At 38.2% G+C, this 22,443-nt stretch overlaps 1 protein-coding gene across 5 annotated transcripts in view; it reads left to right on the plus strand.

Moving 5' to 3' along the window:
* The window catches only part of kiaa0319l (KIAA0319-like ortholog), a 41,628-nt gene that overhangs the window by 17,918 nt on the left and 1,267 nt on the right, over positions 1 to 22,443 (plus strand). For 4 of the 5 annotated variants that reach the window (XM_051671390.1, XM_051671394.1, XM_051671392.1 and 1 more), the window contains 10 exons: positions 1,709 to 1,937; positions 2,406 to 2,529; positions 2,618 to 2,750; positions 2,929 to 3,077; positions 7,549 to 7,700; positions 7,973 to 8,111; positions 8,573 to 8,732; positions 11,293 to 11,435; positions 11,537 to 11,659; positions 11,779 to 11,869. In XM_051671390.1, coding sequence (XP_051527350.1) covers positions 1,709 to 1,937; positions 2,406 to 2,529; positions 2,618 to 2,750; positions 2,929 to 3,077; positions 7,549 to 7,700; positions 7,973 to 8,111; positions 8,573 to 8,732; positions 11,293 to 11,435; positions 11,537 to 11,659; positions 11,779 to 11,869 — 1,443 coding nt within the window. Of the gene's footprint in view, positions 1 to 1,708; positions 1,938 to 2,405; positions 2,530 to 2,617; positions 2,751 to 2,928; positions 3,078 to 7,548; positions 7,701 to 7,972; positions 8,112 to 8,572; positions 8,733 to 11,292; positions 11,436 to 11,536; positions 11,660 to 11,778; positions 11,870 to 16,738; positions 22,438 to 22,443 lie in introns of those variants that run through there. The other variant, XM_051671395.1, reaches the window with a different exon arrangement.

Consider the following 22,443-nt stretch of genomic DNA (forward strand, 5'->3'; position numbering starts at 1 on the left):
TGACATACTCTGTTTGAACCTGTGTACCTGACACATTTTCTCAGAACTGTTTAAAGATCCTGAAAAATAAACAACACTAAAACATTTTTTTTTATGTTAAAATATTTATAAAATACTTCATCTCCTATGCCAGATCATTCACAGGTTGATTTCTCTAACAAGTAAAAACACTGTTGTGCTATCAAAACTTTTCTCTTGGACCCACTTTGTATTAGGTGTCTTTAACTACTATGTACTTAAGCATTTGATACAATGTACTTATTATGTACATACTGTATGTGTTATTGCATTGAACTTCCATTTAAAGTACATGCATTTAAAGTCGGCATGAAACGGAAGTTGCAACCAACTTTCCTTTTGTGTTGTGATATATGTCCAAGTGAAATGGCATATTGAACAAGAAAAAAATTTACGGCGGTACTTGATTTTATCCATTGGTTGTTGATTGGAAAAAGTGGGCATGAGCAGTGATCTCAACACACTGATGATCAAACTGACAACATAAAGGCACAAGCAAATCATACTCTTTGCTTACAATGAGGCTGTAGCCGTTGAGAAACAAGTAAAAAATCACAACATTTCAACGTTTTGAATCAAAATATACTAAATTTAAAGGAGGAAAAAACACTCACTCGTGCTGTACATCCAAAGATATCTACATTAAAAAACTATAAATAAACTCCAGAGGCATCAGAGTTGCGTTGTATTCAGTAGTGATCACCTCAGCAATTCAAGCGTGAAATGTCTCGAACACAACCGCAAATTCTCTATTATTACTAACGGGCCCGTAACCAAGGAAGTTTGAGTTAAGGAACTGGACTTTTGGAGGAAAACAGCCAAAAATACACCTTTTCATCTCTGCATTAGCTGCTTTGTGGGCAGGTTTGTGTACATGACTCTTGAAGGGGCAGGGTTAAAACAGTGAAGAGTCAGTCATTTCACCGGAAGAGCAAATTATGACATTTTGATTAAAGATTACGAGATCAAATTTTTTTTTATATAAAATAACAAATATGCATGGATGATAAGACCAGTAACATGCATTAATAAAATAAATGGGGTCCATTTTGATTTCATGCTGACTTTAATTACATCTGTAGTTACACTGTTAACCTTACCCCTAATCCTAAGGTAACCTTACCCTAAACATTTCCTAAAAGTTCGCCCAGGCGAGCTGTAACGATCCACCGAAACGAATGCAAAAACACCTTCTTTTTGGATTAGTTTTTTTCTAAATGACATCATACCCGTACATTCTTCGATTTCATATGAAGTATATTGGGGCCTTTAACCCCTAATCCTAACCGTACTACTCCTAAACCTACCTGTACCTCAACCTCAGTAGCAGCAAATGTGAATCTTATGACAATTTGGCAGAACAACATACAGTTACACAATAAATACATTGTGTTGTATGTATTTTAATGTTAGTACATAGTAGTTAAAGATGCATAAATCAAAGTGGGACCTTTCTCTTTGTTTGAACATCCCTAGTACCCTGAAGTAGCAACATTAGCTTAACAAATGGTCATAGTTTAGGGTATGACTATCTGTTTGTTCGACCAGTTGCAGACAGAAGTATTGTTCAGGAAACCTATTTGAAAAGAGTGAAGCAATTCTGTTTGGTAATGTGAGTACCACAAATATAACTAATTAAATAAAAAATTTTATTTAAGATTATACTATTATAGTTTTTGCCTCTTAACAGTCTCACAGTGACTGACTCAGATGGAGCTCAGAATTCAACCCAAGCCATGTTATTAGTCAACAAGGCCACAGACTACAGGCCTACAGCTAATGCTGGACCCAACCAAGTGATCACACTGCCACGCAACTATATCACACTATACGGCAACCAAAGCACTGACGACCACGAGAATCTGTCCTATGAGTGGTCACTCAGCCCTGAGAGTAAGGGCAAGGTGGTGGAAATGCAGGTACATTAACAATACATTAAACAGAATACATTATATTGCATTATACATCATATTAACAGAATACAAGTACATTAATAGAAAACAATAATGAAATGTAACATGATACTTCATCTAAAACTATTGTTAACATTTTTCTCATGTCTGTATAATTATTGTACATGCAGTTTATGACCTAATATCAATTGAGAAACTACCTGGAATATGGAATAAATGTACCTTTAACAGTTAAACAATGAACAGTTACCGAATCTCCCTTATCATTTATATACATTTTAACCTAAAATCTTATCCATAACATGTCCATGTTATTCGTCAACTACACTTATACAAATAGATAGCTTATTTTATATAGAATATGATGTGTACTGGCAGGGAAATTGTGATTTCTATGTTTTATTTTAGCTGGAAATGTAGTTATATCAATCAGTGAGTGAATTAGTCTGCATACCTTTGGTTTGTTCTCTATAGGGCGTGAGGACGCCCACTCTCCAGCTTTCTGCCATGCAGGAGGGCGACTACACTTTTCAGCTGACTGTCACTGACTCGTCTGGGCAGCAAGACACAGCTCAGGTCACTGTTATTGTCCAGCCAGGTATTTTGTAGATACTGAGCACTCAAGGTAAATCTGCTCTGTAAATTACTGTTTATGCCTGAGTGCCCTTTGTGTGAAATCCCACCAGAGAATAACAAGCCCCCTGTAGCAGATGCAGGCCCAGACAAGGAACTTACGCTGCCTGTTGATCGTACCACGCTGGATGGCAGCAAGAGCAGCGACGATCAAAAAATTGCCACGTATCACTGGACAAAGACCAAGTCAGTAACACCCTCTCTGTGATCAGCTTTCTTAATAATGTATATTTATAGTTCTGGATCTTTTTGAATATACAGGAGCTACTTTTTATATTTAATGCCTTTTTTTAAAGCATAGGGGCTTAGTAATGTTATTAATTTAATAGTAGATTCAAAGTTAATATTTTTGATGGTGGCACAGGGGACTGGAGGGGGTGAAAATTGAAAATGCAGACACTGCTGTTGCCACGGTGACCGGTCTGCAGGAGGGCGAGTACATTTTCATGCTGACTGTGATGGATGAAAGGAATCTGGAGAATTCTGACACAGTCTCTGTCATTATCAGGGAAGGTATGTGTATATGTGTAAATCCAAGAAAGCTTTTTGTGTATGTACCAGTGTTTCCTTCAGAATTCAGCTCTTGAAGTGGTTGGATTAATAACAACAATAATAATAGGTATTATTACTGCATAAAATAAATGACAGAAATACAGTATATTACAATTGTATAACAATTATGTAACAATTGTTTTCTATGAATGTATGCACGCCGTGGCTCGGCGTCTGTCGGCAGAGACCATCTACGACTCCAGAGGCAACTCAAATTTCTGTCGCGCCCCGGAGCTCATCTTGTATAGTTTTTCCATTAAATTCGACCCAAATTATTATCAAAGAACATAGATTATTTACTCTAGCCATCGCTGAATTATATGTGGTGTTTATGTATCTTTCATAGAGCCTACACAATGTATTTTCAGTTACAAATATGTAGTTTGTGGTTTGACAGCTTGAATGAAGACTATTCAATGCTACAGATTGAGAAATTGCATAATTAATGTTGCCATTTCTAATCGTTCAGTTTGCGCAGTTACACCAGTTTCATACATTAACCTGCAAACTCATCAACGTCACTTTAATTTTTGAAAAAGGGAAAAATCTTGGTAACTTGTGTGTACTGCCACCTTAACCACATCAAAGTGCCCTGTGTTTGATACCTTTGACGTGTCTTACCCGCCCGACATGGCATGGCGCTTCTCATTCGGTGTGCGACCGCCTTTTCTGTGTGAAGTTGCGTTAACAACGGCTTTTGAATAAGGGCCTTATTTCAAATACGGTGACATGGTCTCATCTCCTCTGGGGTCATAGGGTTATTTTAGATTTGTGTAACTTGTTAATTGTGCCAATTAAAGTGAATTTGGAGTGCTGTAAATATTAGGGGCATAACGGTTACAATTTTTCTAGGTTCAGTTTGTATCACGGTTTCGGTACAGTTAGGTATTTGCTATGTTCAGATAAAATATATACAGTTGAAGTCAGAAGTTTACATACACTTAGGCTGAAGTTATTAAAACTCATTTTCTAACCACTCCACAGATTTCATATTAGCAAACTATAGTTTTGGCAAGTTGTTTAGGACATCTACTTTGTGCATGACACGAGTAATTTTTCCAACAATTGTTTACAGACAGATTGTTTCACTTTTAATTGACTATATCACAATTCCAGTGGGTCAGAAGTTTATATACAAGTTAACTGTGCCTTTAAGCAGCTTGGAAAATTCCAGACAATTAGCCAATTAGCTTTTGATAGGCAAATTGGAGTCAATTGGAGGTGTACCTGTGGATGTATTTTAAGGACTCCCTTCAAACACAGTGCCTCTTTGCTTGACAACATGGGGAAATCAGCCAAGACCTCAGAAAAAAAATGGGAGCAATTTCCAAATGCCTGAAGGTACCACGTTCATCTGTGCAAGCAACAGTACGCAAGTATAAACACCATGGGACCACGCAGCCATCATACCGCTCAGGAAGGAGACACATTCTGTCTCCCTAGAGATGAACGTAGTTTGGTGCGAAAAGTGCAAATCAGTCCCAGAACAACAGCAAAGGACCTTGTGAAGATGCTGGAGGAAACAGGTAGACAATTATCTATATCCACAGTAAAAACGAGTCCTATATCGACATAACCTGAAAGGCTGCTCAGCAAGGAAGAAGTCAATACTCCCAAAAAAATAAAAAACAATTCTCTAATTACTAAATCAACTTTTTAACTTAATACCTACATTATTACGCAACATGCATCGACATAAAGTGCATTTCAAACTCAACTCAGCATACAGTATATTCAACATTTGGGAGCTATACATCATTATAGAAGGAATAATAACCTTGCTGTTAAAATGGATATGAGAAGGGATGCCGTAAAGCAGGGGTACTCAAAGTTTCAAGAGATCCGGTCTCTACATTTCCTTCCCAGCAAAGGTCCAGATAATAATATGTAGCTTACATGGTGTCAGTAGTTATATGGCTAGGATATTATGTATCTTTTTTTGAATAGTTTATATAACTTGCCACGTTGGCAGCAATAATACTTTGTAAAAATAAATAAATAAATCTTCTTCTTTTCCACCCACGCTAAGGAGCGTATTGGGCGACGAGAGTTCTCCAGCGGGTGCGATCAGTGGCGAGGTCTTCGAATTCCTCCCAGAAGACATTGAGGGCTTTAAGGTCATTGATGAAAGTCCGGCGCCAGGCCTGTCGTGGTCGGCCTCTACCGCACCATCCTCCAGGTGGAACCCATAGAAACGCCTTCTTGGGGATGCGGCTGACGTCCATGCAGATAACATGTCCGACTAGTTGTAGGCGATGGTGTGCAATGATTGTACTGATGCTTGGCAGCTTGCTTCATCGTAGGACCTCCTCGTTGGTAATGTGGTCAAGGTATCAAATATGCAGTATCCGTCTCGGGCAAGGCTGGTGAAAGATGTTCACCTTCCGGGTAGTACTGGCCGACATTGTCCACATTTCGGCGGCATAGGTCACCATCGGGAAGATGATGGATGCATATAGGTGAAGCTTGATGTTAAGCGAGAGGGAAGCAGACAACCATATGTTGCACATTTGTTGGAAGACTGCCGAGGCCTTGCATTCCGGCATTTTATATCTATCTCTGTGCCTCCATCCCGTCCAATGACGCTGCCGAGGTATCTGAACCTTTCAACCTCTTCGAGATCATGCCCATCGACCCGGATTTTTGGCACGGCGGCTCGAACGCCAACATGCATGACCTTGGACTTCTCAGCGCTAATCTGCAATCCAACTTTGGCCACCTTGGTGTTTGCTCCTGCAGATGGTGCCCATCCTCAGCAAGCAGGGCGATGTCATCTACAAAGTTTTAGTTATTTATTTATTTATTTCATCGTTGAAAATACATTGAAATAAATAAATAATTTAAGTTATAATTATATATATATATATATATATATATATATATTCCTAAACAGTCCAAATAGTCTCTTCAAACCTGGGCAGGGATGAGGACATTGGGGGCCCAGAGACTTCAAAAGTATTGGGGACTTTTTCTACCAAAAGATTAAAATATTTCATCAAGATTTCATCAGCCGAGGAAACCTGGAAATGAATATTAAAAGATAAGATCATCAGTTCGTTTTGAAGCTGAATGATAGCAGTCCAGTTTATGTGTTTAAATTTTTTTATATAGATCCTATATATGGGACACAGGAGGCCTTTTGACAGAAAAAAGAAAACACTTTCATGGTTCATGGGTATCCCCTGAAAGAACATTTATAAAAATGTAAAAGTCTGAATGGACCATTTTTATATTTTCCTTAAAGTGATAATTTTTAACAACAAACAAACAATTTACATAATAACAGTGAAGCATTAAAATACTATTTGCTTAATAAGTATAAATAGGCTTTCCTTGTCATCCATGATGACATCTAATTTTCACAAAATTAGAACAAAATCTGTTACATTTATCATGAAAGGCTTGTAACATGCTGATTACTAAAGCTACATTTAGATGAAAAAAAAAACTTTATAGTCTAAAGGCACCACATTAACGTTTTTGATGTTAAAATAACCACACCTGCAACTTGTATGTGCAGAAAATTAGGCTTTTTGCACATCTCATGTCTATAGCGGGGAGAGAGGCAACACGTGCGGAGCGGGAATAAAGTGTATAGCGCTTACCCATCTGCAGCTTGTTTTCTCCACTTGCCATTTTTAACTACACAATAACACACGCAGAACTGTTCTCTCTGTTGAAAGTTGACCTATGTAAAACACAGGCCGAGCGTGTCCATCTACAGAGCTATTCAGGTGCATTAGCGGAGGTTGTAACTGTGCTTGTCAATTTGATGCTTTGCCAAAACATATGCTTCAGATGCATCATTAAACTTGAGATGAACTTCAGTGCAAATGCTACCACATTATGAGTGGCGATTTTTACTGAGAACCGTTACACCCCTAGTCAGGGCCGTAGCAAGGTAATCTGGGCCCGCCGACTGTAAATTGCTCTGGGCCCCTTTCCTATTAAAAAAAATACAGTTTAGAATTTGTTAGGCCCCCTGGACCTTTGGGCCCCTAGAATCGTTACCACCTTTCACCCCACTAGCTACGGCCCTGCCCCTAGTAAATATAACACACTCACCACACGTTACCAAACCGACTCAGCCCTTCGGTTTTATTTCATCATAACAGGATCGCTGCTGCGTGGTGCAGGAAACACTGTTATGTACTTGGCGAAAGTTTAGGAACAAAATTATATTATTTGTATTTATTTAAAAACAATAGAAATCTATGGGAAATCCAGATTTAAAAAGCTAAGTAAATGAGTTTGTGTATGCCTGCATGTGCGTTTCTATGTTTCTGAAATAAAAGTATGCAAATAATTTGTTAGCAGGCTTGCTTATGCAATACATGTGTAACAATAAAAGAAAAGTCCAACCATCATCCTTTTCTGTTTCAATCTATCTGTGATACTGTAAATAAATTTCCTCATTGCTTTTTCAAATCAGAGGATGACCAGCCACCCATCGCCAAGGTTCTGTCCAGTCCTCCAATCACTCTGCCCATCCGCACAGCAGTTCTGGATGGTTCCAGATCATCAGATGATAATGGTGGAATCAGCTTCCTCTGGACCCGAGAAGACAGTAGCCCAGCAGCTGGGGTCAGTTCTAGTTCTGTTGTATTGAGCTAAATGTGACTGCTTCAGGGCAGTCACACTATTTGTACATATCAGAGACTGTGTGGTAGAACAATTGGGACCAGTTAATTTGGTGCCATTTCTTTATGTGACTGGTGTCTTCCTCAATAGGTTTGGTGACTTAATCTAAACAAGGAGCCATACTTAACTGGTTAACACAACAGTCATTAAGATTCTCATTGGAACACCATTAAAATGTGGCATTTTCATGCCCACTCTGGTTCTTTCTATTGCAGGATGTCCTGAATAACTCTGACCATCAGGCAGTGCTTTTTCTTGGTAATCTGGTGGAAGGGAAGTACACTTTCACACTGACTGTGACGGACAGTAAGGGAAAGACCAGTACTGATAGAGGCATTGTGGAGGTTCGAGCAGGTCAGTATATCTGTGAAACATGCACATAAAATAAATGAAAATAAAATTCAAATAACATTACTTCACATAGTATATGCAGCTGAAGTTAGAAACTGCTAAAGTCCGCTTGGCATCAGGGTCCTGAGTTTTTTGGGGGGTTTGCGATGAAGATCGGCATACTGTGCATTATTCCGTGTGTGTGTGTGTGTGTGTGTGTGTGTGTGTGTGTGTGTGTGTGTGTATATGTATATGTGTGTATATTTTATATATATATATATATGTGTGTGTATATGTATATGTGTGTATATTTATATATAATATGTGTGTGTATATGCATGTTTGTGTTTTTTCAATTTTAAAATATTTTTGTGCTTGCAATGCTCACTGTTTTTATCACTTACTGTGTTTTAACACAAACTACTGTATACAAGAGAAAAAAATTATTACTATCCTTGTTCTTTCTGCATTGTTCTGTTTGTCAGATGCCTTTGAGCGAGACTTGGTGGAGCTGATCCTGGAAGTTCCTGTGACCCAGGTGTCTCGCAGACAGAAGGATATGTTGATCAGACAGGTTGGCGTCCTCCTGGGCATACTGGATAGTGATATCACTGTGCGAGAGATTAACGCCTTCAATGTGCATAGGTCAGTCAAGCTTAGCTCGGGAACAGGCTTTTATCATAGAGAGTAATAAACTTAACTACTCTTAACTGATCTGATTACATTGCTTCACTGTATTGAAAGGCAACTTCAGTACCCACAACCAGAAATGTTGTATTTATGTTTTTAATCTTCATTGATTAAATGATTAATTCAACCTCGATGATTATCACTGATAGTGATCAGGGATAGTTTGCCCAAAAATGAAAATGTTGTCATCATTTACTCACCCTCATGTTGTCCCAAACCTGTATGACTTTCTTACTTAAAATACAAAATTGGATAATAGTTGGAATGTCATGAGCTGACAGGGTTGGGCTGTAATGGAATACATGTAATGGTGTTATGTATTCAGAATACAAAAATGAAGTAACTGTATTCAGCCCATTACGTTTTCAAGCACCTGTATTCAGAATACAGTTACTTTATGAAATTTTGTTACAATACTTTTAGAATAATTTTCTCATAATGAACACAAATAGGGCAGATGTGAGAGAAAATATTGTCAATCAAGTAAGAAACAGTTTTTTTAAACAGCGCACAAGCGCACACTACACACTTGCTCTCTCGTTTTAGAGCAGCCTGCAGCACTTGATGTGTTGCCAGGGTCATGCTTTCACAGCAAATTTGGCTAATTTGAGAACACAATCGCTGGTTAAAATCATAGAATCGCAGGTTGCGTTTTTGGGATACTTTAAAAATGGACCGCATTCACCAAAAGGTTTGATTGTAGGTACTTAAGAATGAAAATACTTCGTCATATTCATGTATAATGATTCCAGGATTTAATATATGACAACCTCACCGGCACAACGTTGTCTTAACAATCAGCACACTGTCAGCTGTGCACCAGAATGAATACAACCCACAGTGTTTTTTCCACAAATATAACATTTGAGCGCATGATACATTGTTTCCCGTGATTGTTGCTGTGTAAATACATTTGTGCAGCTGCAGATGTGGCTTCTGTGTAAAGACGGACGATAAGCTCACAATAAGCATTTGGTAAATCACATCCACATCAGAAACTTACAGAATGAAGAACTGTTGAGAAATAGCAGTTATAAACAACAATTATACGAATAGGTAAAATATGGGAGAAAGTACTGCAAAGACTGGTAGAGGGAAAAGGACTTGAAGTAGATCAGAGGTGTTCCAAGCAACAAAAGAAAAACTTGTAAATAGCCACTGTAAAATGTGTGGCTTACAGACGAATGGGTGGCTAGTTCAGTGTGACACATATTGTAACATACAGGCATATTAATATTTATATCTCACTTTTTAAAAAAGTGATTCATTTGAAGTGATACACAAAAGACATAAATCAGCAATAAAAACAAAAACAAAGGGTAAGTAAAAGAATCGATAGCACCCAATAATAAGTGTCAGTAATAAAAGAGATAGAAAATAAAAATAATAAATTGGTCTAAATATAGAAATATACTAGCAAGCCTAGTTAAAATCATTAATATACTATATTGTTGTCACATGACCTCACTATTTTGTTTAATTTCTGCAAGTGGCATCCAGTTATCTCGAAAATAAATGTTTTCTTATGTTTTTTGTTTTTTTGCATTTCATATCTATTTTTGTTTCAAAATTATTCTTTTTCAGTCCAATCAAATAATGGGTTTAGAACCCATTGTAGCCTTCTGCCTTCCGTAAAGAAAAACATTAGTGTCCAACTCCACATCTAATAAAAAAAAAAGCTATTCAGATTCACTTAAATGTTAACAATGGAGATGTAGTGGTTCAGATAAGATAAAAATGACATATCACGCGTAATTGTGCCTGTATGTATTATAAAACTATTCTGAATACAATACTTTTTTATGTGATGTATCGGAATACAATACTGAATACATTTAAGAAAGATTATTTAGGGAGGCCTGGGTAGATCAGTGGTAAAAGACGCTGGCTACCACCTCTGGAGTTCGCTAGTTCGAATCCCAGGGCGTGCTGAGTGACTCCAGCCAGGTCTCCTAAGCAACCAAATTGGCCCAGATGCTAGGGAGGGTAGAGTCACATGGCGTAACCTCCTCGTGTTCACTATAATGTGGTTCATTCTCAGTGGGGCGTGTGGTGAGTTGAGCGTGGATGCCGCAGTGGGTGGCGTGAAGCCTCCACACGCGCTATGTCTCCGTGGTAACGCGCTCAACAAGCCACGTGGAAAGATGCGCGGGTTGACTGTCTCAGACGCGGAGGCAACTGGGATTCATCCTCCGCCACCCGGATTGAGGCGAATCACTACGCGACCACGAGGACTTAAAAGCACATTGGGAATTGGGCATTCCAAATTGGGAGGAAAAAAAGAAGAAAAAAGAGAGTATTTAGTATTCAGCCCAGAATACTTTTTTTTTTTTTTTTTTTTTTTTTTTTTTTGTATTTTGTCCAACCCTGGGAACTGACTGCCTCAGTCGCCATTAATTTATTGTAAGGGGAAGAGCGGTGTGAGGTAGACTAAATTATGACAAAATTTTTAGATTTGGCTGAACTATTGCTTTAACTTTTGTCTATTTTTTCCAATTTTACACTATATTTCCAGCACTCGCCTGGTATTTCTTGTGTCTGGAGGCCCTGGACGACCTCCCTTGTCTGGCCATAGTGTTGCTATGGAACTACGCAACAAACTTAGCAAGCAAAAAAATGACTTCCTTATCTTTAAGGCCCGGCGGGTGGACACAGTCAGTGAGTATTGATATGGCTTCATCAAATGTCCCATTAACCATTGTTTATATTGCAGCAGTGTTCAGCACTGGCCTGTTGTTGACAGTCTGACCTTTCCCCAGTCTGCCAGCTGAACTGCTCCAGTCACGGTGACTGCGATTCCTTCACCAGACGCTGTGTTTGCCACCCATTCTGGATGGAAAATTTTATACGAATTTATCTTGGCGATGCAGAGAGCAACTGTGGTGAGGAGCTTTAGAGAAAAACATGGGCAGTGGAGGGAATGAGCTGTTTAAATATACTAACACTTTTGTTAACAAGTACTGTTAATGACATGTTAATGTCATTGGATGTTGTCTTTCAGAATGGAGTGTATTGTACGTGACTATAGCATCATTCATGATCGTAGTTGCCATAGCAACTGTAATCTGGGGAATGGTGTGCTGCTGTAGAAGGTAAGGGTTAAGGCCTATTCATACCAAACCCGTTTTTTTCGGTATGAAAGTTTGTTCCGAACAAGATTTTGTATGGTAAATATGGATTTCGATGGCACTATTCATACTAAGTCCAACAAATCGTCCTCCGACAGTCCGAAGTTTTTTGTTTTTTTTCAGAGAGTAGGGATGTCATAAAATTTCAATATATTGATTATCGATCAGCACTTTATTTTATCGATATATGTTTGAGGCATCGATATATTAAAATTAGTGATATATTAATTTACATTTAAATTAGAAGCCCAATTGGCGTGCTTTCCAATTCACTCTGTTGGCCTCTGTTTAACAGTGTGGCATAATAGCGTTGGCAGACCACAAGGGGATGATATAACATTTACTGAAGCCGGTCATGATCTCACATGTACACACACACACACACACACAGGACGAGCTGAAGCTGCTCAGATGGCAGTCCAGAGTTTCAAAGGTTTTTGTACTTCTTCAAGAATGAACAAAGTGACGTTGATGAGTTTTTGAAGGTTGGTGAAACTGGTATAACTGCGCAACATTTATTATGCACTTTCCCTGTATGTAGCATAGAATAGGTCTTTCATTCAACCTGTCAAACCACAAAAAGACACTTGTTACTGAAAATACATTGTGTAGGCTCTATGAAAGATACTTATACACAATATATCATCCAGTTATACTAGAGTAAATAATCTTTGTCCTTTGATAATGATTTGGATCGACTTCACAGTTACCATCAACCCATGCATCTTATCACGTGGCTTGTTGAGCGCGTTACCGCGGAGACATAGCACGTGTAGAGGCTTCACGCTATCCTCCGCGGCATCCACGCACAACTCGCCACGCGACCCACTGAAAGCGAACCACATTATAGTGACCACGAGGAGGTTACCGCATGTGACTCTACCCTCCCTAGCAACCGGGCCAGTTTGGTTGCTTAGGAGACCTGGCTGGAGTCACTAAGCACACCCTGGATTCGAACTCGCGACTCCAGGGGTGGTAATCAGCGTCTTTACTCACTGAGATACCCAGGCCCCGGCACTCACAATGTTGATGCTGAGCATTGGTGGTATATGCATACCTTTTGTAGAAAATAAATAATTGTTTTAAATTTTTGAACGCTTCATGTCGTCCGCCAGATGCGTCCGGTGTGTGACCTCCTTTAATTACCCTGCCGCTCACAGTTTACCAAAGTTGTGCTGAGAAATATGTCTGAAGAGACTAAGACCATTGTGCAACGAGCAGCCCTATTTATATCTGGAAAAAAAAAATCGATATACTGTACATCTATAATCATCGGGAAAATCTTCCGATTATCGATGCGTGAAAAAGGCATCGATCCCGAGCCTAACGGAGAGTGTTCGAATTTTTACTTCCTCCAAGTATCTCCAAGCAGCTTGCAGAACGGGGCAGGAAAACTATTGGGGCGTGGCTACACGTGTCACCCCGCCCATAACTTACTCTCATTGGCTCGGTTATCTTTTATTGGTGTACATGATAGGAGATGCGTTTTAAAATAGTGTTGCCCAATCATTTTTATTATAGTGCTGTGGCTCGTAAGTGATATGAAATTGTGTTGTACTTCACGGTTCATTACAAACAGATGTAGTAGGAGTCTGACTGAGCAGCCTGTTGTTGTTTCAGTTGTGTTGAATGCGGAGGGCAAAGTTACTAACCCTACTATGGCGAAAATTCAACTCTAATGCGGTCGTAGTCAGTGGTGAAACAATTAGGAAAGATAATTTTTATTTTAGTGCTATGACGTAAGTGACTGTGTTGTAGCTCACGTGTCATTTTAAACAAATGTAGTAGGACTGAGTGGCATGGACTGATGAACATACTGTGTTGATGTGTCTGCTGTCATTCAAATAAAAAAGTTCTGCAATTTACAAAGCCTTCATTATAACACATGGTTAGAGAAATGAATTATGAATTTAATTAATTATAAAATATGTTAATTTTTTAATATCACCATAGAGTGAAAATGAAAAAAGTGTATTAGTGTTGTTGTAATATAAACATTTTAATTTATAACCCAACATATGGGTTATGAAAACCAACAGTACTGTCTACTGTAAATTAAATGTAAATTACACTCCAATTCTCACAAAAGTTATAAAGATGTAATATAAACGTATTTTTAAATATCCTAATATTGGGGGACAGAATTCAAAAACCCATGTTGTTCGTCCATTCAAACATTCGTTCATAAGGCATGTGCTTGTATGCAACGGGCAATTCTCGAAAAAACCGAGAGCATGCATGCACTTTTAGTCTCCCGGTTTCTGCCGTAACAGCTCATCATCATGAGTGATTATTTTGCGTGATTAATAACAGATTCTTTCATTGACCAAGTTTGCTTTATGCACGCCATCTGTATTTGCTCGATCTATTGATTACTCTGCATTTTAGGAATTTAGTCATTTTAATTTATGCCATCAGCAATAGCAAACAAGAGGCTGATGAAATGATGAAAATTGTTATGCCATTCTTGAGAGAGTTGCGGTGGTTTCACTTGTATTCTATATTGATTCATATTAATTTCTTTGAAGGATCGTAAATGATTATCTCTCCTCCTCACTCCAAAATTGTGTGCTCCGTTATCTCGTCACCTAAAAATTACATTTGAATTGACATGCACAAAGAAACCAACGCCAGTCAATAAATAGTCTGTTACAGCAGAAAATAAGGAATATTGCACGAGGCATACAGGCATGAGCACCAAACACAAAAAACACATATACATGATTTTAGTTGGCATTTGTTTAAGAACATTTTCACGTCAGTTTCAGCCTTTATAAGTCCCGATTTGTTCCTCACTTTTAACGCAGAATAAAATCCATGGAATTTAGGATTGAATATCACATACAAGTAAGCACTATAATCAAATGGTTTGGCTCAACTATTCAGTATCTCTCAAACAATGATAACACACCAGCAACGACGACCACATCTCCTATCATGTATGTCTATGAAAGATGAACAAGCCAGTGAGCCTGTTATGGGCGGTGCGACATGTAGCTCCGCCTCATTCTGCAGGCTGCAGCCAGGTCCTTCTCGACTGCGGTGAAACCTGAGAGACCAATAAGACTAGAGATTTTTGTCAGTCGCTGCAGCTGCTCAGTCCAGCATGTTGGTGGCGTTAATCAACTGGCAAACATATGGTGTCATTTTTATATGACCAGAACTTGAATTTGAAAAAGCCTCCAAATTCATGATCTTGAAAAAAGACTGGGTGTAATTTGATGTTATCGAAAATTTTTGCTGTTAATTTAAAATATTTTAAAATATTTTGTGTGAATTCACCTCCAAAAAATTCAGGTCGTGAAATTCAAGTTTTTATTACTCAAGTGGTGGATTTCAGGTCTCATTATTCAGGTTGTTGAATACAGGTTGAAAAATTCAGGTAGCTAAATTTGAGGATGACATCCGGGAATGCAAGGAAGAGCAAACGAGTGTTAATGTAATCCATGTCTCTCTCGGACAATCGCAAAGCGATGGAAACAGTTCAAAAGTCATTTTAAACAACTGTGCCAACAACATTGTGGAAAAAAAAAAAAAGTTATACTTTAGGGATACTTATTATAATGTTTCATTAGCAAGTTTCATCAAGAACCTGTAATTTCATAATCATATGGGCAAAGGACATTTACCAGTGGAAACGAATAATCAAACTAGAATAATCAGCAAGTCTGAAAAAATAATTAAAATAATTTAATCGAAGTATTAAATAATAAATCTAAAAAGAAAAAGATTAAATATATATATATATATATATATATATATATATATATATATATTCTCTCTGCCTTCAGAGAACAACAGAGTGTGTTTAATCATTACATCCAAGGTAATATGAATCAGGTAGATTTCTACCTTTTGTTGTTACTGTAAATAAATGAAATAATACAGATCTATGGCTGACTGAAACAACAGCCGCCTTTACCCATTTTGTAAGTGTGTGTTGCATGTCTTGGCTGTTTGATCATATTTATTATAATTATATTTCACTTTCTCTTGCACATTTTGCTAGTGTTGAATGAAAACATAGTGAACTTTGAATGTACAACACACATTCTGTTCCTAATTGTTTACATCAGTCTGGATTGCTTGAGTTAGCATGCCATCTTGCTTTTTAATATTTTTATCAAAATTCTGGACAGTCTAACCTCATATGTATTACATTTGTAGACTACTGATGATTTGTCAATGTCTTATTTATTATGTTTATTTTCAGGCAGACCACTTCATGATAATACAAATCTGGGCTTCATCTATATACTTTAGAGAAGTGTTCTGTAATATGTGCATTTGCATTGTACCCCTTACTAAAATTAGACAGCAGTATTCCCTTATAGTTTGATTTGTTTTGCATGTAATGCATGAGTGAAAGATCAAAAGTGATCATTACATGAGTCATTTAACCTTAAATGTCAGTCTTTTTCTTCCTCACATTTTCTTTTAAGTATTAACACGCACACACACAAAACATATTAATAATAATACAGAGGCCTATAAAGTATTCTTTGTCATTTCATGTAGCTATTATTAACCAGGTATTATTATATTAATTTCCTATACACTCAATTCATGCATATACCAAAATAAATAAATAAATAAACAAAAATAGATAAATAAAATAATTTGCGGTAATTCATTAGCATATTGACCTGTTACATGTGACATCACTGTATGATCACGCTGCCTTTGTGACCAAAATTCCATTTACTTTCAGACAGTGTGCTGCGCAGGATGCGCCAAAATCCAGCAAAAGTTTTGTTTTTATTTATAAATCTTGAAAAAGTGATACTGCTGTTTACTTACCAGAGCCAACAGTTTATTTTTCTTTCTTTAAAGTTTTATCTTTCAGGTGACACGGCTTCATTTCACCCAAGTCAAGCCGCGATGAAGGGGGAGAACAGAGATATAACACTTATATGTTTCTGCTTTATTTAGACATTTCAGTTATCTGTGTATCAAATACAGTATAATGTTCATATATTCATTCATGAATATAAGTTCATAACACCCAGACTATGGTATGTCATGACTGTAACACATTATAATAATAATAATAATAATAATAAAAGCACTATAATGTCAATTTACAGTATATTTTTTATGTGTATACACTAATGTTTGTCAATAAACAACACATAAGATTATGAAGCACAGACTTTATTCACACTGCCAGACTACAATGTAAACATTAGTCATAAACACTGCCTTGGTTGCTTTCGCTTTCATGTGTTCTTCATGAGTTAAAAGCAGCTCTTACATTCATACGGATGTGATCATCACAGATGTTTTGTAATTAATCAGACCACAAAACAACACAAAAACATTTGAAATTCTGAATGAGAGATGTTTACGATGATGTACCACTGAGATTGGCCGGTGTTATAGATCAACTGTGGATCATGTTATCTGGGCATGTATGCGTGCACTTGAGTAATTTTAATGGCCTTTTCTGCAGAATCGTTCAATGTGAATTGCCAAGGAGCAAAGAAAAGACTTTTTTCACATTATTAAAAATGTAAGCTATATATATTTACTGCTATATATGTATAATATACTGTATATATATTCATTAATTCATTTAAACTTTTGAACTGTTTTCATCGCTTTGCGATTGTCCAAGAGAGAGATGGATTACATTAACACTCGTTTGCTCTTTTTGCATTCCTGGATGTCATACTCGAATTTTGCCACCCGAATTTTTCAACCCATATTCAACAACCTGAATAATGAGACCTGAAATCCACCACTTGAATAATAAAAACTTACATTTCACAACCTGAATTTTTTTTAGGTGAATTCACACAAAATATTTTCAAACATTTACAATTATGATATTTTTTCAGGATAATGAATTCAGAGGCTTTTTCACATTCAATTTCTGGTGATATAAAAAGGACGCCATACAAACACCGGCATTGGACGTGCGGTGCAGCTGATACACACCCAAAAATGATATACTTTAAAATAAATAGTTGCAGTTCATGAACCCTTGGTACTGCAAACATAAACCCATTCTGTTTATGAAAGTCTGCGTATGGTGTTTTGTTTTAATGTGCATTATTTAATATGTATATCAATGCCCCTGGTTATAGGGATACAAGATGGCGCCATGGATGGCTGCCTCGGTGTGTAGCTCTTCAGTTCTTTTGTTGTTTTTGTTTGTTTGTCCTGTGTTTAGTAATATTTTTCCAGTCAGTTTTACCAGGGACGAACTGCTGAACAAACGCGTGTTTGAACACAGCGCTGCAACAGCTGGCTGATCAAATCACAGACACAGAACAACAATATCCGGACTCAATTATTATTATTCTTGGGGATTTTAACAAAGCAAATCTCACACATGAACTGCCCAAATTCAAACAGCACATTACATGCCCCATCAGAGACAGGAACATACTGGATAATTGCTACACAACAATAAAAGATGCATATCGCTCTGTCCCTAGAGCAGCTTTGGGACTCTCTGATCACTGTCTGGTTCATCATCTTCCAACCTACAGGCATAAATTAAAATCAACCAAGCCAGTAGTAAGGACTGTAAAGAGATGGACCAATGAAGCAGAGCGGGAACTACAAGCCTGCTTCGATTGCACGGATTGGAGTGTTTTTGAGGCTGCAGACACCAATCTGGACGGGCTCACAGATACTGTTACATCATATATCAGTTTCTGTGAGGATATATGCATTCCTACTAGGACTTATTTAAAGTTCAACAACAACAAACCATGGTTTACAGCAGAGCTCAGGCAGCTTCATCAGGACAAAGAGGATGCTTACAAGGGTGGGGATAAAGTCTTGTACAGTCAGGCCAGGAACACATTGAACAAGGAAATCAAAGTGGCTAAAAGAAGATACTCTGAAAATACTCTAATGACCCTGCATCAGTGTGGAGTGGCATGAAACACCTCACAAATTACAGGACTCCTACCCCCAACCTTGTGGTGGACCAACAACTGGCTGACGACCTGAATGTGTTCTACTGCAGATTTGAAAGGCCCAGTCTCACACCCCACATCCACTCTGACCTTCACTTCACATAAACACCAACACCTCCTGCAACCCCCCTCCTGCTACTCAACCTGCACTTAAGATCTGTGAAGATGATGTGAGCCGGGTCTTTCGGAAACAAAAGACGAGGAAAGCTTCAGGACCAGATGGTGTCTCACCAGCGTGTCTTCGATCCTGTGCTAACCAGCTGGCCCCCATCTTCACACAGATCTTCAATAGATCACTGGAGCAGTGTGAAGTCCCATGCTGCTTCAAACGCACAATCATTATTCCTGTCTCAAAGAAACCAAAAATCACAGGATTTAATGACTACAGACATGTCGCCCTGACGTCTGTGGTCATGTAATCATTTGAGAGACTGGTGTTGGCGCACCTGAAGAACATCACTGGACCCTTTCTAGATCCTCTTCAATTTGCTTATTGAGCAAACAGGTCTGTGGATGATGCAGTCAACATGGGATTGCATCATATCCTGCAACATCTGGACAGACCAGGGACATATGCAAGGATCCTTTTTGTGGACTTCAGTTTGGCTATCAACACCATCATCCCAGCTATACTCCAGAATAAATTAGACCAACTCCCTGTTCCCATGTCTATCTGTCAGTGGATTACCAGCTTTCTGACGGACAGGCAGCAGCTTGTGAGACAGGGGAAACTCACTTTCAGCACCTGTACAATCAGCACTGGTGCCCCCCAGGAATGTGTGCTCTCCCCACTATTCTTCTCCCTCTACACCAATGAATCACTGCATCACCAAGGACCCCTCTGTCAAGCTCCTGAAGTTTGCAGACGACACCACTGTCATTGGCCTCATCCAAGATGACGATGAGTCTGCATACAGAAGGGAGGTTGAACAGCTGGCTGTCTGGTGCAGTCAAAACAACCTTGAGCTGAACACGCTCGAAACGGTGGAGATGATTGTGGACTTTAGGAGGAACACCCTAACACTGACCCCCCTCACCATTTTAAACAGCACTGTGGCAGCAGTGGAGTCATTCAGGTTCCTGGGCACTACCATCTCACAGGACCTGAAGTGGGAGACACACATTGACTCCATTGTGAAAAAGGCCCAGCAGAGGTTGTACTTCCTTCGCCAGCTGAGGAAATTCAACCTGCCATAGGTGCTGCTGATACAGTTCTACTCAGCAGTCATTGAGTCTGTCCTCTGCACTTCTATAACTGTCTGGTTTGGTTCAGCTATGAAATCAGACATCAGAAGATTACAAAGGACAGTTCGGATTGCTGAGAGGATTATTGGTTGCCCCCTGCCCCCCCTTCAAGAACTATATATTTCCAGAGTGAGGAAAAAGGCTGGAAAAATCACTCTAGACCCCACTCACCCTGCCCATTACCTTTTTGAACTGTTGCCTTCTGGCTGACGATTCAGAGCTCTGAGCACCAGAACTGTCAGTCACAGGAACAGTTTTTTCCCAGGCTATCTATCTCATGAACAGTTAAATTGCCCCATTGAGCAATAACTATGTGCAATACACAGTTTAGTCTTTTTTATATTTATCCAACACATCCAGCCTCTTCTGCCATTTCATTCCTCTGAAAAAAATGAATAAATAATAATAATAATATTAGCACTGTACATAACAGATAACAGATTTATATTAGATTTGTGCTACGTATGTGTATGTATGTTTGTATCTGTGTGTGTGTGTGTACGTATGTGTATATATTTTTTATTTTTATTATTATTATCTATGCCTTACTGCTGTTTTTGTATTGTTTTTGTATTGTTGTACACTGGAAGCTCCTGTCACCAAGACAAATTCCTTGTATGTGTAAGCATACTTTGCAATAAAGCTGATTCTGATTCTGTATTCTTATGGCATTAAAAATAGCAGTGAGGTTCAGCAATTGAGCTTGTAGTAAAATATCCCATAAAATATGTTACATGCAATGTGTTAGACAAATGAATTGCAGAACCACACTGCTATTTTTATTGCAAGGATAATATAACAAAGTATTGCAATGATTTAAATAATGAAAAGGCAGTATTTTCTTTTATTTTTATCCTATTTTATACTAAACTGTTATTCTTAATGTACATTATTCCACATGTATTTATATCACTGTACCTTGTGTTATATTATCCAGGCATTATAAAAAGAGAAGTTGAGATTTGGAGTCCATTTGGAAGATACTCGTAGATAAATGCAATGTGCAAATATAAAGAGGGCATATATTTATGCAACAGTGCTCTTCACTCATCTCACTCGCATTAAAAAACACTGATTATATACTACTCAAAATGCATCAACACCATGGAAAGAACATATTGAAACAGTTATGCAGAATTAATTAAATAAATGCTTTAACAGCATTCATTTGGCTCTAACAGCTGAAGGTGTGGGGAGGAGACTGTGATACGTGTTTAGATAAGCAACAGCGCCTACTGTACAGGGGTGAAATGTGTCTCACCACATTTCATGTTCATACGGACTCTGTGTGAATAGACCTTCCGTCAGAGGTTCGTCTTGCAAAATCATCTCGGATTTGGTGTAAACAGGCCTTTTAAGCCCTGCAAACACTGACAGCGATTTTTATCTCTGGAGGTCGTCAGGTCGCTGTACTGTTGGTCGCTAGTAGGTTTTCTCTGCTGTTGGATGCCCTAATGTAATTGGTGGGCTGCGCAACTGGCCATAGCTTTTGAAAAACTGATAATAAATTAGATCTATTTTTGGACACAATAAAATATTGTTCTGTTAAGACAAGGAATCAGAAAAATGGCTTTTTAGTTTTCAAAACACGCTCCGTCCACACTGACATATTCAAGCGGTTTCCATAAGTTTCTCATCCACACCGAAAAGTATCAAAACCTCTTACTGCGCATGCGAAAAATCACCATTTCATGTACTGTCTGAAACGCAGTTGTCTTCGTTTTTTGTCACCGGACAACAATTCTGAGTAAACTTCCCAACGCTTTTGAAGGAATACAATGTGAAGGTTGTACAAAGTAACATTTATCTTTTACAACGCTATCAAAGTAAAAAGCAGGCACAATAACACTGCTACAACATGGGCCACCATCTGGATTGTTTTGGGTTGAATGGATCACATGACTGCGCCAAATGACAACAAATACATAATTGTTTTCAGATATCTCCGTTTTCCTGTCCACACTACAACGTGAAGATGGCGTTTAAAAATGTATCCACTTGGGAGAGCGTTTTCAAAAAGCTCAGTTTTCGCTGTCAAAAACGCTGTCTCAGTGTGAACATTAAATGTAGAGAAACGTGGAGAAAAAGATGCGTTTTAAAACGAAAATGTATTAGTGTGGACAGGGCCTCAACTTTTGTCAAGTCACTGAACTCGCCCGCATCACATCGCTAACGGTCACTGGAAATTGTCAACATTCTCACTGAAAATTAATGACTTCCTGTTACTTTGTCGCTGTCAGAATGAACGGGACTTCAGAAAGATGATAAACTGCTAATACTTATTTTTGTGAAGTGTTTGATTTAAAGTTTGTTTGATGGGTTGCTAGTGTTTATTAAAATTGCATATGCTGTCTTGTGCAG

The sequence above is a fragment of the Myxocyprinus asiaticus genome, chromosome 34 (genome assembly GCF_019703515.2).
Source record: "Myxocyprinus asiaticus isolate MX2 ecotype Aquarium Trade chromosome 34, UBuf_Myxa_2, whole genome shotgun sequence".
Taxonomy (NCBI): Eukaryota; Metazoa; Chordata; class Actinopteri; order Cypriniformes; family Catostomidae; genus Myxocyprinus; species Myxocyprinus asiaticus.